The following is a 15,074-nucleotide window of genomic DNA, read 5'->3' as shown; positions in this document are numbered from 1 at the left end:
CCTCACTCATGAGAAAAAAAGACTGGAGAAACAAGAACAAAAGCGGAAACACAAAGTAAAAACCTGGGCTGGGTTTGGTGGATTGCACCAAAGCAAAGGACTCTGGGAGAAGAAAGAAAAGGGGTGGGTGGGGGGAGAGAGGGAGGTGAGGGAGCTCGGAAATGCTGCCACAGGATGTTTGGAAAGGATCTCAGCTGGGGCTGAGTGTGTCTTCACAGACACCTGTCACGGGAAGATGAAAATTTATGCCCATGTGTCAACAATGGTTGTATTGTAAACCACTAACCACCCCCCTAATAAAATGATTTAAAAAAAAAAAAAAGAGGGAAGTTAGTAGTGTCTTCAAACCAGAAAGTTCCCCTTGCCGTTTAGAGATTTTTGTGTGTCGAATAGCAGCCCCTCTGAAACCATCTCCCCCAGGTGTCTGTGTGGAAGGGTGGGATCACCAGGCTTACCCTCGGGAGCTACATAATAGTTGAACATGGTATCCTCGGCACCCGTGAGGGCCGGCAGGTCCAGGGTCAGCGGGTCCTGCGAGCGTAGCCAGTGCTCCAGGCGGTGACGGCCGTCCAGTTCCAGCACAGCCCCCACGCTCCACATCAGAGAGAAGACATAGAGCCTCCCCAGGTGCTCTGGGGTCACGTCCACACCTTGCTCCTGAGGGCCAGAGAAACCTTCAGTGACTTCCTGATGTTCGGGCCAGAGCACAGCTCTGAAGTGTCAATAAAAATAACCAGACTTAGACTGGTGAGACAGGATAATGGTCAGGCAAAAATAATCAGCCTACTCAACTCCTTTTCCTCACCACCTGCCCCATTAGGGAAGCCCAGATTTCTTGATAGACCCCTGAATTGTGATTTTTTTTATTATATTTACTTATTTATAGGATAGAGACATCCAGAAATTGAGAGGGGGAAATAGAGAGACAGAGAGACACCTGCAGCCCTGCTTCACCACTCATGAGGCTTTCCCCCTAAAGGTGGGGACCAGGGGCTCGAACCTGGGTCCTTGTGCATTGTAACATGTGCGCTCAACCAGGTACACCACCACCCATCCCCCTGTTATTTCTCTGCTGAAGTATTTTTCTTTTTTTTAATTAATTAATTTATTTATTCCTTTTGTTGCCCTTGTTGTTTTATTGTTGTAGTTATTACTGATGTCGTTGTTGGATAGAATAGAGAGAAATGGAGAGAGGAGGGGAAGACAGAGGGGGAGAGAAAGATAGACACCTGCAGACCTGCTTCACCGCCTGTAAAGCGACTCCCCTGCAGGTGGGGACCCGGGGGCTTGAACCGGGATCCTTCCGCTGGACCTTGTGCGTAGCACCATGAAGTATTTTTCTTATTTACTAACAGCTATGTATTATACCAGATGTGTCACAAATCCTTTGCTTTCTCTGTAGTTCTGTCTGCAACCCCCAGGGGTGTTCTGGCCACATCAGGGTGAACACACACAGCGTTGAACAGGCCAGCAGGCTACCGTGAAGTCTGCCTTCTCTGCTATCCCTGAGTCACGCCACATCATTGGGGTCAGGTCAGGATTTGCAGGGTAAACCTAGAAACTGATAGAATCACTAGAATGGGAAGTAACAAGTCTAATAATGACTGGTCGACATAAGAGGAGAGAGATCGTTCAATTATGCCTGCCCTCGAGGTGTTCATGTATACCCTTAAGATGTTTATACTTCACACAGCTGTTTGCGCACACACGCGCACACACACACACACACACACACACACACATATAAATAAAGGGACAGTGAGGCCCCAGGAAGAGTAGGCAGACACACATGCAGGAGACATTTTGGCAAAGCACAAAGACATGACTGAAACTCTGCACCCTAGCATCCAGGGAAACCCCTTTTCTTTTTTGATAATCCCCCAGATTTCTAGCCTTTCCAGAACAGACTACATCTAGTCCAAATTCCATCCTGTGTTCTGCCTCTCCCTCCCTGTTTCTTAAGTTCCACCTGGAAGTGAAATCCCAACACAGAGGACACAAGACACAATGGTGGAGGAGGCCTTAAGTTGGTGGTGGGACTAGTGTGCGGACACCTCTCATAGAAGGAGAAACTGTACCCGGGAGACAACTGTCTTGGAAATCAACGTTTCCCTAATATGACAATAAAAGATAAAAAAATAATTATTTTTTTAAAAAGAAAAAATAAGTCAACATAGAACAGGAACATTTTCCACAAGCTGAAGGGAAAGAGTGACTATCAAACTGGGGTATAGATTTGGAACCAGTCTCTAGGGAAACCTGATTGTTCTCAGATAAATGTGTTGTGAACCTGCAACCAAATTGCAAATATCTATCTCACCCATCCTCTCAATTTCTAGTTAGCTGTATAATAAAGATAACAAAAGGGAGTCGGGCGGTAGCACAGTGGGTTAAGCACACGTGGCGCGAGGCGCAAGGACCAGTGTTAAGGATTCTGGTTCGAGTCCCTGGCTCCCCACCTGCAGGGGAGTCGCTTCACAGGCAGTGAAGCAGGTCTGCAGGTGTCTGTCTTTCTCTCCCTCTCTCTGTCTTCCCCTCCTCTCTCCATTTCTCTCTGTCCTATCCGACAACAACAATAATAACTACAACAACAATAAAAACAAGGGCAACAAAAGGGAAAATAAATGAATAAAATTTAAAAAAATAAAGATAACAAAAAATAAGTTTAAAAAATGAGAAATATTCAGAAGTTGAGAAATAAAAACAGAAAGGGAAATGCAACACAGAAGTTGGACTGGGTTGGAGGTATTGCACGAAAGTAAAGAACTCTGGGGTGGGTAGAGGTGGGGGTGGAGATTTTCAGTTCCTGGTGCAGGGTGGGGGAGAAGGGCCCAGGCTCGGGGTGAGGGTGTTTTGCAGAAAACTACAACTTTTACACATGAACCAACAACTGAACTTTCTTTAAACCATTTAAAAGAAGGAATTCTCAGGGTGTGGTGCACTGGGTTGAGCGCACAAGATACAGTGTGCAAAGACCCAGGTTTGAGCCCCCAGTCCCCACCTGCTGGGGGAAAGCTTTGTGAGTGGTGACACAGGGCAGCAGGTGTCTCTCTGTCTCTCTCCCTCTCCACCTCTCCCTACCCTCTCCATTTCTGTCCTTCTCTATCCAATAAAGATAATTTAAAAGAAGAAAAAGGACCCATGTTAGCCTTTAAGTTCATGATTAGTCAACAATTTGTTTGCCTTTATATGTTAACTCATTTTCAGCCACCAGATTCCAGATGCTAACATGATGCTAACCAGACTTCCCTGAGAAGACAACCCCAACAATGTGTCCTAGAGCCCCACTTCCCCAGAGTCCCGCCCCACTAGGGGAAAGAGAGGCAGGCTGGGAGTATGGATAGACCTGTCAGCACCCAGGTTCAGCAGGGAAGCAATTACAGAAGCCAGACCTTCCACCGTCTGCACCCCATGGTAATCCTGGGTCCATGTTCCCAGAGGGATAAAGAATAGGAAAACTTGCAAGGGAGGGGATGGGATATGGAGCTCTGGTGGTGGGAACTGTGTACAACTGTACCCCTCTTATCCTATGGTCTTGTCAATATTTCCATTCTATAAATAAATAATTTTTTAAAAAAATGGAGGAGGAGGGGAAGGGCAAAGAGAAGGAGAAGGGGAAGAAGGGATTCTTTAGAAAGCTGGGTGACTCACCTTGGGAGGGATCAGGCCCTGAAGCACGTGGAGGCTCTGCATGATGACGAAGGCCTCCAGAACCTCCATCTTGTGCTGCAAGTTCTGGACACTAAATTGGTACAGGGCGGGGAAAGTCTGGGCGTACAGCTCACGGAGAATCTCTGCTTCCTGGGGGGAGCGTCTCTTAAGAAAACCCTGTTCGTTTTTAGAGTCTTGTGTTAGTGAAAGTGCTCAGTGTAAAAATGGCCATTTGGTCACACTGGCTCCTAAGCTGAATATGGGCCCCAGATAATATCAGATTGATGGGGTTTACAGTCAACAATATTTATAACCCCTTTCCCATATTAGGGAGCTCCTCTCTTCCCTGATCCAGCTTTCTGGTCCTTTTTCCAGCCATGACATCATCTCCCCAGACAATAACTTGGATGGAAAAAAAAAACTAGTATAGCCACAGGCCCTTTGGAACATAACTAAAATATGCCTACTATCTACCTACAGAATGGAGGACCCCCCCCCCAACTCTTCATCTGCACTACTCCAGCCTTTAGGTTCATGACTGGTCAACAATTTGGCTTTGTATGTTAACTCTCTTGTCAACCACCAGGTTCCAGGTGCCAGCATGATGGCGACCAGACTTCCCTGGACAGACAACCCCACCAATGTGTCCCAGAGCTCTGCTTCCCCAGAGCCCCACCCTACTAGGGAAAGAGAGAGACAGGCTGGGAGTATGGATCAACCTGTCAACACCCATGTTCAGCGGGGAAGCAATTACCGAAGCCTGGCCTTCCACCTCTGCACCCCACAGTGACCCTGGGTCCATACTCCCAGAGGGATAAAGAATAGGAAAGCTATCAGGGGAGGGGATGGGATATGGAGTTCTGGTGGTGGGAATTGTGTGGAGTTGTACCCCTCTTATCCTTTGGTTCAGCCAATGTTTCCTTTTTATAAATAAAAAAAATTTTTTTTAATGGCCATTTGGGACAAAGGTGTCAACTCTGAGCAGTTGATCACAACCTTGATAACCAAAATAATGTCTAATGGACGTAATCCTGGAGTAATTCACTGAAAGCTCAAAATAACCCTCCGAGGTTCACAGCTATCACCTCCCTTTACAGGTGAGGACACTGAGTCCCAAAGAGCTTCCAGAAAGGCTTCCAGGATCTCACCACTGAGAGGAAACAAGGGCAGAGTTCAATCTTTATTTTTTTTATAAAAAGTTAAGACTAAGGTGCTGGGGGTGGCACACCTGGTTGAGTGCACATGTTATGGTGCACAAGGACCTGGGTTCAAGCCCCTGGTCCCCACCTGCAGGAGGAAAAGCTTTGCAAGTGGTGATGCATGGCTACAGGTGTCTCTCTCCCTCTTTATCTCTCCTTCCTTCTCGACTTCTGCTTCTCTCTATTCAATAAATAAAGAGAATTAAAACAAAGTTAAGATTAATATGTCACCACCTCCCAAAGGGGTTCTTCTTCAGTCACAGAACTGTGGGTCATTAATTAGCACATGCAGGCTTTGCAACCACCCCACAGAGTGATTCCAGGAGCACAGAAGGAGCCGGGAAGGGTAGTCAGAGTTTTAATGACGCAGAAAATGCAGGAGTCTTCCAGAAGTACTACCACTAAAATGCAGTTACCAAATAAGAAAATGCCAAAGAGGATGTGAAGGAAAAACTGAAGAAACAAGAACAAAAAGGGGAAACACAAAGTAAAAACTCTGATAAGTACTCAGGTGGGAATATAAACTGGTAAAACCCCTCTGAGCAAAGATATGGAGCCTTCGTTAACAGCTGAAAAGAAAGATACTATGTGGTCCTCCAGCACCACTCGGAATTCATCTGCACAATAAAAAAACCTCACTTGAAAGCATATAGACAACGCTGTTTTTATGTCGTTTTAGTCACAGTGTCCAAGACATGGGGCCAGCTCAAATGTCCATCAGTGGATGGCTATAAATAAAGAAACATGTGCAACATATGACTGGCATACCACGCACATATTAAATAGATGAACTCTTGTCGTTTGCATTGAGATGAGTGGAACTGGGGGGGCTGGGCAGTGAAGCACTTGGTTAAGCACATGTAGTACTATGCAGGACCATTGCAAGGACCCAGGTTCAAGCCCCAGGTCCCCACCTGCAGGGGGTCCACTTCACAAGCAGTGAAGCAGGTCTGCAGGAGTCTATGTCCCTCTCTACCTCCCTTTCCTCTTTCAACTGCTCTCTGTCTAATCCAATAAAGTAGAAAAAATGGCCTCCAGGATCAGTGGATTCATAGTGCTGGCACTGAATCCCAGTGATAACCCTGGAGGCAGTAACAAAACATAACATAACAAAATGAGTGGGAACTTAAGGTGATTATGCTAAGTGAAATAGAAAATTTGAGTCAATTGGCTTCTCTCATGTGTGGGAAATAAATAACCAAAGCAAAGAAAAGAAAACACAGTAAAAAATTATTATAGACTGAAAATGTGGAGATTACCAATTGGGAACTTAGAAGGGGGTGGGGGGAAGAAGGCAGAAAGTGCCAATTTGATCATAGAAATGTCGTTAGAATTTCGTTGGTGACTGTGGTTACATATAAGCACAAAAAGATGTGACGGTGTAATACTAAAAGGTAGATATCATTGTAAACCAATGTAAACAGTTAAAACTTATTAAATATCAGACAATCAATAAAAACGCATTTCTACCACAATACTGCAGCAAAATCATCACGCACCCTAAAATAATGCTTCAGAGTTAAGCTTCCCTCTAATCAAAGCAGAGAGAGACTCCAAGCCTACCTCAAGAATTGGGCTCCAGTCGAGAACAGAAGAACTCATGAAAACCATCCCATTTCTTGAGACAGTCGCAGGAGAAGCATTGTCAATGTTATGAGGTTCAAAGACTATCTTGCAGTTTGGAGCCATGGGAATCCGATCGCCATTAGCAAGAGTCAGAGTTTTGTTATCATCCAAAACAGAATTCAGATTTTCAATCCAGATGGCATCTACGGGGCCATCAAGAACTATCCAGATATGTTCCCCTAGAAAATCCCACAAAAGTGGGGAAGAAAGTGTACATACGTATGTGTGTGTGCTTATGAATCTGACTCCTAGACTAGAGGAAGTACAACTAATAAGATTTTTTGGTGCTGTATATAGCAAGTATTTAAAAGCCAATGATCATATTAAAAATCACTTGTTCTAATGGACCCCTTTGTGGGCCCCTATAAGACCTTGCCCACAATGTGGATCAATAATGGTAGGGAGTGTTCCATTCTCCAAGGGGAGGTTGGTCAACGTACTCTACCTATCATCCGAGGAAGATGAGTCTTAGTGCAGCCTGGAATGTACCTAGTCATGACCCCTTCAGGAATGCAGAGGTTACATAGGCTCCTGTGCTGAATATGGGCTCCAGATCAAATTGGTGGGGTTTACAGTTAGCAATATTTATACAGTTTTCCCACATTTGAAGAGCTACTCTCTTCCCTGATCTTTCTAGTCCTTTTTCCAACTATGACACCATCTCCCCAGACAATTAACTTAGGTCACCTGCATGTCAGATGTCAAGCTCAGGCAAAAAGTTGTAGGGTCAAAGGCCCCCCCTTGGAATATACCTAAAATAGACCTACTAGCATTTTCTAAAATGGAGACCCCAAATCTTCATCTGCAATATTCTTGCCCTTAGGTTCATGCTTAGTCAACAATTTGTTCTGCTTTATATCTTAACTCTTTTTGAGCCACAAGGTTCCAGACACTATCATGATGCCAACCTGACTTCCCTGGGCAGAAGACCCCACCCATGTGTCCTGGAGCCCCACCTCCCCAGAGCCCTGCCCTATGAAAGAGAGAGAGAGAGATAGACTGGGAATGTGGATCCACCTGTCAACGCCCATGTTCAGCGGGGAAGCAGTTACAGAAGCCAGACCTTCCACCTTCTGCATCCCACAATGACCCTGGGTCCATACTCCCAGAGGGATAAAGAATAGGAAAGCTATCAGGGGAGGGAATGGGATGCAGAGTTCTGGTGGTGGGAACTGTGTGGAATTGTACTCTTCTTATCCTATGGTTTTGTCAATATTTCTATTTTATAAATAAAAAACTTTTAAAAAAGAAAACAATAATAATAAATGAAAAAAAATCAAATCACTCCTTCAGAGAGCAGCGCCTACTTCAGCATGTACACGCCAAGGCTGAGGCCCTGCGCTTGGCTCTGCCACTATGTGAAGACACCACAAACGGTATCAAAGCGAGTTTCGTGAATGGGGCAGCCGTGTTGTGATATCTCTCTGTGTGTGTCTATCTCTCCCTCTTTCCTCTTGCTCTCTTTCCCTCTCTCTCTCTAAATGAAAATTTAGAGTTGTAGGAGAGGTGTTCAAAGCCACTGACTGACAGAGAAACACAAAGAAAGACAAGGATGGGATACCACTTAACACCTGTGAGAATATCACACATCAGGAAGGACAGTTGTTGGAAAGGATGTGAGGATAATGGGGCACTTCTGCTGACGGGAGGGAGTGTGACTTAGTCCAATCCATGTGAAAAACTGTCTGGAGATTTCTCAACACACTAGAAATGGACTTGCCCTACGACCTAGTAATTTCTCTCCTGGGGACTGACAGACCCAAAGGGAATAAAAACACCCATCAGAAGAGATCTGTGTACACCTATGTCTACAGCAGTGCCATTTGTTATAGACCAAACTTGGAAGCAATGCAAATGAGGGGCTAAAAAATAAATTATGAGAGACACATACATACAGACAATGGAATACTCTGTAGTTGTTAAAAATAATGAAGTCGGGAGTCGGGCGGTAGCACCACGGGTTAAGTGCACATGGCGCAAAGCGCAAGAATCGGTGTAAAGATCCCACTTCAAGCCCCGGGCTTCCCCACCTGCGGGGGAGTCACTTCACAAGTGGTGAAGCAGGTCTGCAGGTGTCTATCTTTCTCTCCCCTCCTCTGTCTGCCCCTCCTCTCTCCATTTCTCTCTGTCCTATCCAACAACGACGACAACAATAGTAACTACAACAGGGAGTCGGGCGGTAGCGCAGCTGGTTAAATGCAGCTGGCGCAAAATGCAAGGACCAACCTTAAGTCCCTGGGCCCCCACCTGCAGGGGAGTCGCTTCACAAGCGGTGAAGCAGGTCTGCAGGTGTCTATTTTTCTCTCCCCTTCTCTGTCTTCCCCTCCTCTCTCCATTTCTCTCTGTCCTATCCAACAACAATGGCAGCAATAACAACAACAATAATTACAGTAATAAAACAACAAGGGCAACAAAAAGGAATAAATAAATACTTTTAAAAACTTTTTAAAAAGTAATAACTACAACAATAAAACAACAAGGACAATAAAAGGGAATAAATAAATAAATATTTTTTTAAAAAGGACACTGGGGAAGGGGGGTAGGGGACCCTGGTGCATGTCGATGGAAAGGGACCTAGGTGTTGAGGGAGAGTGTTCTGCAGAGAGCTTTCTTGGGGAGATGAGAAACTATGTATTAATAACCGCACCCTGCAAACTATTAAATACCCCCCAATAAAGATGATTAGAAAACACAAGCCCAGGCCAGATGAACACGGAGAGAGCGAGCAGGTGTCGCGTACGTTCTACCTTTCTTCGCCCTCAAGGTCTTCCTCCACAGGGTGGAAAAGATTCCGTCAGTCCAGTCATTGGTGGTTGCATCCAGCCGGCCAAACATCTGTGGGGCTGTGATTGCTTTGGGATTCATCCGCATTTCCCGGTGTGGTTTTCCACAATCTAGACAGAGAGATTCCGAATTTGAAACAGTGTGTGTCAAGTGAATCAGCATTAGACAACAGTCCATGGATCTGCAGAGGACCCACAGCAGGTGTTCAGAGGATGGAAAATAGAGAATTGAGCTAAAATATACATAGTCTTTTTTATATATATTTATTTATTTTCCCTGTTGTCGCCCTTGTTTTCTTTTATTATTGTTGTTGTTATTGATGTCGTAGTTGTTGGATAGGACAGAGAGAAGTGGAGAGAGGAGGGGAAGACAGAGAGGGGGAGAGAAAGACAGACACCTGCAGACCTGCTTCACCATCTGTGAAGTGACTCCCCTGCAGGTGGGGGACCGGGGGCTTGAACCGGGATCCTTAGCCGGTCCTTGCACTTTGCGCCACGTACGCTTAACCCACTGCGCCACCGCCTGACTCCCAATATACACATAGTCTTAACTGCATTCCAAGTGCCCGTAATTAGCCTCTTTATATTTTATTGGCTCGAGCACTTCATTTTAGCCTTTGGTAAAGAAAGTGACGTGTTTCATAAGAGCAGAGAAAGGCCGTCATGCTGGAACTGACCAAGAGATACCTGTCATCTGGAAATTCTTCAAATCATGTCGTTCAACATTCTCTGGGTTTGTGGAGCATTGGATTACACCTAGTATCTAAAATAACTTATAGAAGGCATCGTTCTCTTCATTATTATCTTTGCTTTGTTGACATGTGTGCAGGTGGAGGTATACCTGGTTAAGCACTCATAGTACTAAGCACAAGAAAACCTACACAAGATGCAGGTTCAAGCTCCTGGCTCCCCACCTGCAGGGGGAGCACTTCACAAGCTGCAAAGCAGGTCTGCAGGTGTCTATCTTTCTCTCTCCCTCTCTATCTCCCCTTCCTCTCTCATCTTTCCCTGCCCTGTCCAATAAAATGGCCGCCAGAAGCAGTGTCTCTGTGAGGCTGGCACCGAGCCCCAGCGATAACCCTGGAGGCAATAAATAAACAATAAAAACATTGGCAAGGAATCACTTGTTATTTACGGTAAGTGTTCTCCCTACCTATTAAAACTAAAAGCAAGTTAATGAGGCATTCGTCTTCGCCAAGAACTTCTAAACCAGAGACGCCACGTGGACTCCATGATTGAAAGATATCAGACATAATGCATGCACCTCTACTGCTACTCATATTTTCCCAAGTTCTTGTACCAGGTGCACTTGTCTCTTGTTGACAGAAGCTGAATGCACAACAACAATCAAAGCGTCAGCTCACAGTGAGGTCCTGTTGAGCCAGCCACATGGAACAGTACGGATGGACCATGAGTGCACTGGGCTAGGGGACTTAAGTCACATCAAGAAAGGCAAATCCCGTCTGTCACTTGGGGGTGAAATCTAAAAAAGTCAAACTCAGAGGAAAAAGAGACTGGAGTGGTGGATTGTCTGTGGGTAGTGGGTAGGAAGATACTTGTCAAAGGACACAGACTTCCAGTTAAGATGACACATCTTGGAGCCAGTGTATTTGGAAAGTGGCTAGAAGAGTGGACCTCACAAGCCCTCCTCCTAGTGGAGGTGTACTGATGTTTTTAGTGACGATCAATTGGGGTATAAATGGACCAGGTCAACACATACAGATGCCATGCCATGTTATGTGTGGTGTTAGTTCTCAATAAAACTGGAGGGAAAAAATGTCTCCTCTGATTCGCTAGTAGAATACGTTATACCTCTACAATGTCCTATAGCCAGTGAATTTCAGCATTCCCTCCTAAGGAAAAGGATTTGTAATATATCCACCCTCTAGGCTAGGTGAATTAGATTATAGATCATAATCAGGTATTCTATTAATAAATGTCTGTCCTAGAACATTCGAATGTGTCACAGTCACTGGAACGGATCACACAGAAGACCACAACTTGGCTGTCCCCTACCTGCCATGGCTCTCATCAAGGTGTGGATGCAAGTGGTTTTCCCCGCTCCACTCGGACCCAGGGCCATCATTCCATGACGCACTCTCTGGGTTTCAAACAGCTGGATGACCTTCAGTGTCCAAGGAGGATGGTTGATTAAACCAGCTTCTTCTACCTGAAAAGATAGCCAAAGTGAGCCACCCCTTATGTCATATCGCTGGTGCTCTGGACTTAGCGCTGTCTTCAAAAATAAACAGACATGAAGCTAGGCTGTGGGCAGAAGAATGGGGACTTATGTAACAGGAGTCCACTAAATAATGTTTCCATCTGGGGAAGATGGAAAACATTCTTAAAACAGTGAGTGGGGATTTTTGCACAGGAGTGTGGGTGTACTTATTGTCTCTGAATTATACTTAATGTAGTTAAATGGTATATTTTGTTTTACTTTAAAGTTTAGCTATTTATATTCATAAGAAAGGCCAGAACCTCTGTAGAGAGCCGTCTGGAGAACTCTCAGAAAGTCAAAAATGTGTCTATCCCATGACCCTGCAATTCCTCTCCTGGGGATGTATCCCAAAGCATCAAACACACCCATCCAAAAAGATCTGAGTATACCTATGTTCATAGTAGCACAATTTGTAAGAGCCTAAACCTGGAAGCAACCCAGGTATCCAACAACAGATGAGTGTCTGAAAAGTTGTGGTCTAGATACTATATGTGGAATATTACTCAGCTATCAAGAGTTATGAAGTCACATTCTTCACCTCATCTTGAATAGAGTTTAAAGGAACCATGTTAAGTGAGATGAGGCAGAAAGAGAAGGATGAATATGGGATGATCTCAGTCTCAGAGTTGAGAAATAACAGGAAGAGAAGAAACACAAAGCAGAACTTGGACTGACTTTGGTGTATTGTACCAGAGTAAAGGGACTCTGGAGAGGGTCAGGTCCTGGAACATGATGGCAGAGGAGCACCTAGTGGGGGTTGTATTGTTATGTGGAAAACGGGAAATGTTACATATGTACAAACTACTGTATTTTACCGTTGACTGTAAACCATTAATCCTCCAATTTAAAAAAAAAAAAAAAAAACTTCCCAGAGAATCTAGTGCACAATCAGGCTTGTGAACAAAACAGAACAAAACAAAAAAGTTGAATAAGTAGGTAAATCAAAGCTGACATTCAATAACTGGGAATTTTTTCTAGCCTGCCAGTTTGATTGAAATTTCATATATGAGCTTCAAAATATCTTTGTAAATCTTTTCTTATTTTTTCCCATTGATCAAGTACCTACATAGAACTTAGTATGCACCAAACATTGTTCTAAGCTCGATCTTCGTGACAACCCTTTGAGAGTGGTCCTGATGGAAACGTCGTTTTAGGAAACAAACACAGAGAGATTATGCAACTTCCCCAAGACTCCTGCCTATATAGTTATGGTGGAGAATCTCCTTCCATGAAATTCAGTCCCACAGCCCACGCCTGTAACTATCACGCTCTGCTTATACCCATGATACACGATGCTTCTACTTAGGTGACTTTGCTGGTAATCAGAGATCACTCTGTGCTAAACATTAGTTCTTAAGGATTTTTTTTTTTTTGGGGGGGGGGGTCGGGCGGTAGTGTGGTGGGTTAAGCACACGTGGCGCAAAGTGCAAGGATGGGCTCAGGGATCCGGGTTCAAGCCCTCAGCTCCTCACCTGCAGGGGAGTCGCTTCACAGACAGTGAAGTAGGTCTGCAGGTGTCTATCTTTCTCTCCCCCTCTCTGTCTTTCCCTCCTCTCTCCATTTCTCTCTGTCCTATCCAATAACAACAAAAAGGATTTTTCACAAACTATGAATTGCTAATGGAAAGAGTCTTCTCAATCATTTTGTACGTGGCCTTTTAGCAGCTAGTGCTACCATTAATTTAGCCACGTAGTAAAGAAACCATTTGCAAAATCAAGGATTGCTTTTACCAGACTAATCAGAGCAGGGCTTATCTGCTTCTTCAAAAGCCAAGAATCTATTAAATACAACTACATTTGAATTTTATGACAAACATCTTGAAGGAGCTGAAATAAACTTTATTAATATGAGCTAAATACTACCTCTGTCTGTCAATTTATCCCAAGATCTTCTTCATAGGAAGGGAAACTAAGATACAATGTCTAGGTGATGGTTTCCATTCCTAGGAAGACTGTAAAAAAAGTTGTGTCATGTGTCATGTGCAACCCAAAAACCTAAACACACACACACACACACACACACACACATGCCCTAGGAGAAAGTCACAAGCGATGCTGGGTCTAGGAAGAAGAATGACAGCTGAGGAGATACAGGAAACCTCTCCAGAGGCAGATCCAGAGATGAAAGCAATGTTGTAAGCACGGGGACTCTCAGGGAGCCAAGTCAGGCGTGAATAGAGCAGCCAGCCAAGAGCCCTGTCAGCAGCTGCTTATCCAGACCGTTGCCTCTGGTGTGGGTGTTTTCCATCTGCACTGAGCCAACTAGTATAAGACCAACAGAAAGTGCGGTGGTGCATTGGGAAGAGACCCGTGGAAGAAGGCGTTCCATCACTGAAGTAAGATGGCTTTTTGTTTGTTTGTTTGTTTGTTTTGGAACAAGACAGAGAGAAATTAAGAGTGGAGGGGAGAGGAGGGGAAGGGAGATATGGAGAGAAAGAAACAGAGAGACACCTGCAGCCCTACTTCACCACTTGTGACGTTTCCCCCTTGAGATGGGAACCAGAGGCTTGAACCCCGGCCCTCGCACAATGGTAACCGTGTGCCTAACCAGGTGCGCCACCACCTGGCCCCAGACGGTTTCTTTTCAAACAGCAACTACAGTCTTGGGTGTTGCTCTCCAAAGAGTTTGGAGCACACCAGTCACTTCCAGTCACTTCCTACCAACTTTAGACCAAACAGACAAGGTACTTGGATTACCTGTCTAGCGATCGCTGCTTCCAACTCAGGGTAACCAGCTTTGTCCAGAAGAATATTTGGGAAGAGATCTTCAATCAAACTCAAAAATAAAGGTTCATCCTCATCAATCTAAAGAAAGGAAAAGGAGGTCAAAATAACTATTTTAGCAAAAAATGATAATAATAATAATAATAATAATAAACTAAAAGACACCATCAACCCACTTTATTTCTCATAACCCTCAACAAAGTAAATATCATCTTAATCTAAGATGATTAATATACTTCTAGTTTATGCATATTGAAAGTTATTCTTGGAGCTGGCTGGTGGTGCACCCATATTACCCAGTGCAAGGACCTGGGTTCGAGCCCCCAGTCCCCACCTACAGGGGATCTGCTTCACGAGCAGTGAAACAGGTGATCAGGTGTCTCTCTTTCTCTCCAACTCCCACCTTCTCTCTATCCTATCTAATAAAAAATTAGAAAAATTATGATTAAAACAGGAATCAAAAGAGTAAGACAAAGTGGGAAGAAGGGAAGGAATAGAAAGAAAAATACACTATTGGGGGCTGGGCAGTGGTTGAGCACACGTCACCATGCTCAAGGACCTAGGTTCAAGCCCCCAGACCCCACCTGCAGGGGGAAGCTTCACAAGTGGTGAAGTAGTGCTACAGGTGTCTCTGTCTCTCCTACTAGCTACCCTCCCCCTATTAATTTCTCTCGGTCCTATTAAATATAAGAAAAATAAAATTAAACACAATTTTAAAAAAGAAAAATATACTGTCTACATGACCACCTTTCTGTAAAATAACCAGTTTGGGGTCTGTTACACAGTTTACAATCTCTAATTTAAATTAAGAAGAATTTTTTAATGTTAGTAGCAAATTCACAGATTAAAATTTGCTTCAGTATTTTTCAAA

At 44.3% G+C, this 15,074-nt stretch overlaps 1 protein-coding gene across 1 annotated transcript in view; it reads right to left on the bottom strand.

The window, feature by feature from the left end:
- Positions 1-15,074, bottom strand: part of DNAH5 (dynein axonemal heavy chain 5) — a 243,975-nt gene that overhangs the window by 121,818 nt on the left and 107,083 nt on the right. Inside the window, exons 40-45 of the mRNA XM_060191928.1 lie at positions 14,177-14,284; positions 11,276-11,429; positions 9,224-9,370; positions 6,414-6,655; positions 3,652-3,828; positions 456-657 (exon numbers count right to left, since the gene is read on the bottom strand). Coding sequence (XP_060047911.1) covers positions 456-657; positions 3,652-3,828; positions 6,414-6,655; positions 9,224-9,370; positions 11,276-11,429; positions 14,177-14,284 — 1,030 coding nt within the window. The remainder of the gene's footprint in view (positions 1-455; positions 658-3,651; positions 3,829-6,413; positions 6,656-9,223; positions 9,371-11,275; positions 11,430-14,176; positions 14,285-15,074) is intronic.

Source organism: Erinaceus europaeus, chromosome 5, assembly GCF_950295315.1.
Source record: "Erinaceus europaeus chromosome 5, mEriEur2.1, whole genome shotgun sequence".
Lineage (NCBI taxonomy): Eukaryota > Metazoa > Chordata > Mammalia > Eulipotyphla > Erinaceidae > Erinaceus > Erinaceus europaeus.
Note: the sequence above shows the minus strand (reverse complement) of the source record. Positions and strands in the feature narration are given on the sequence as shown.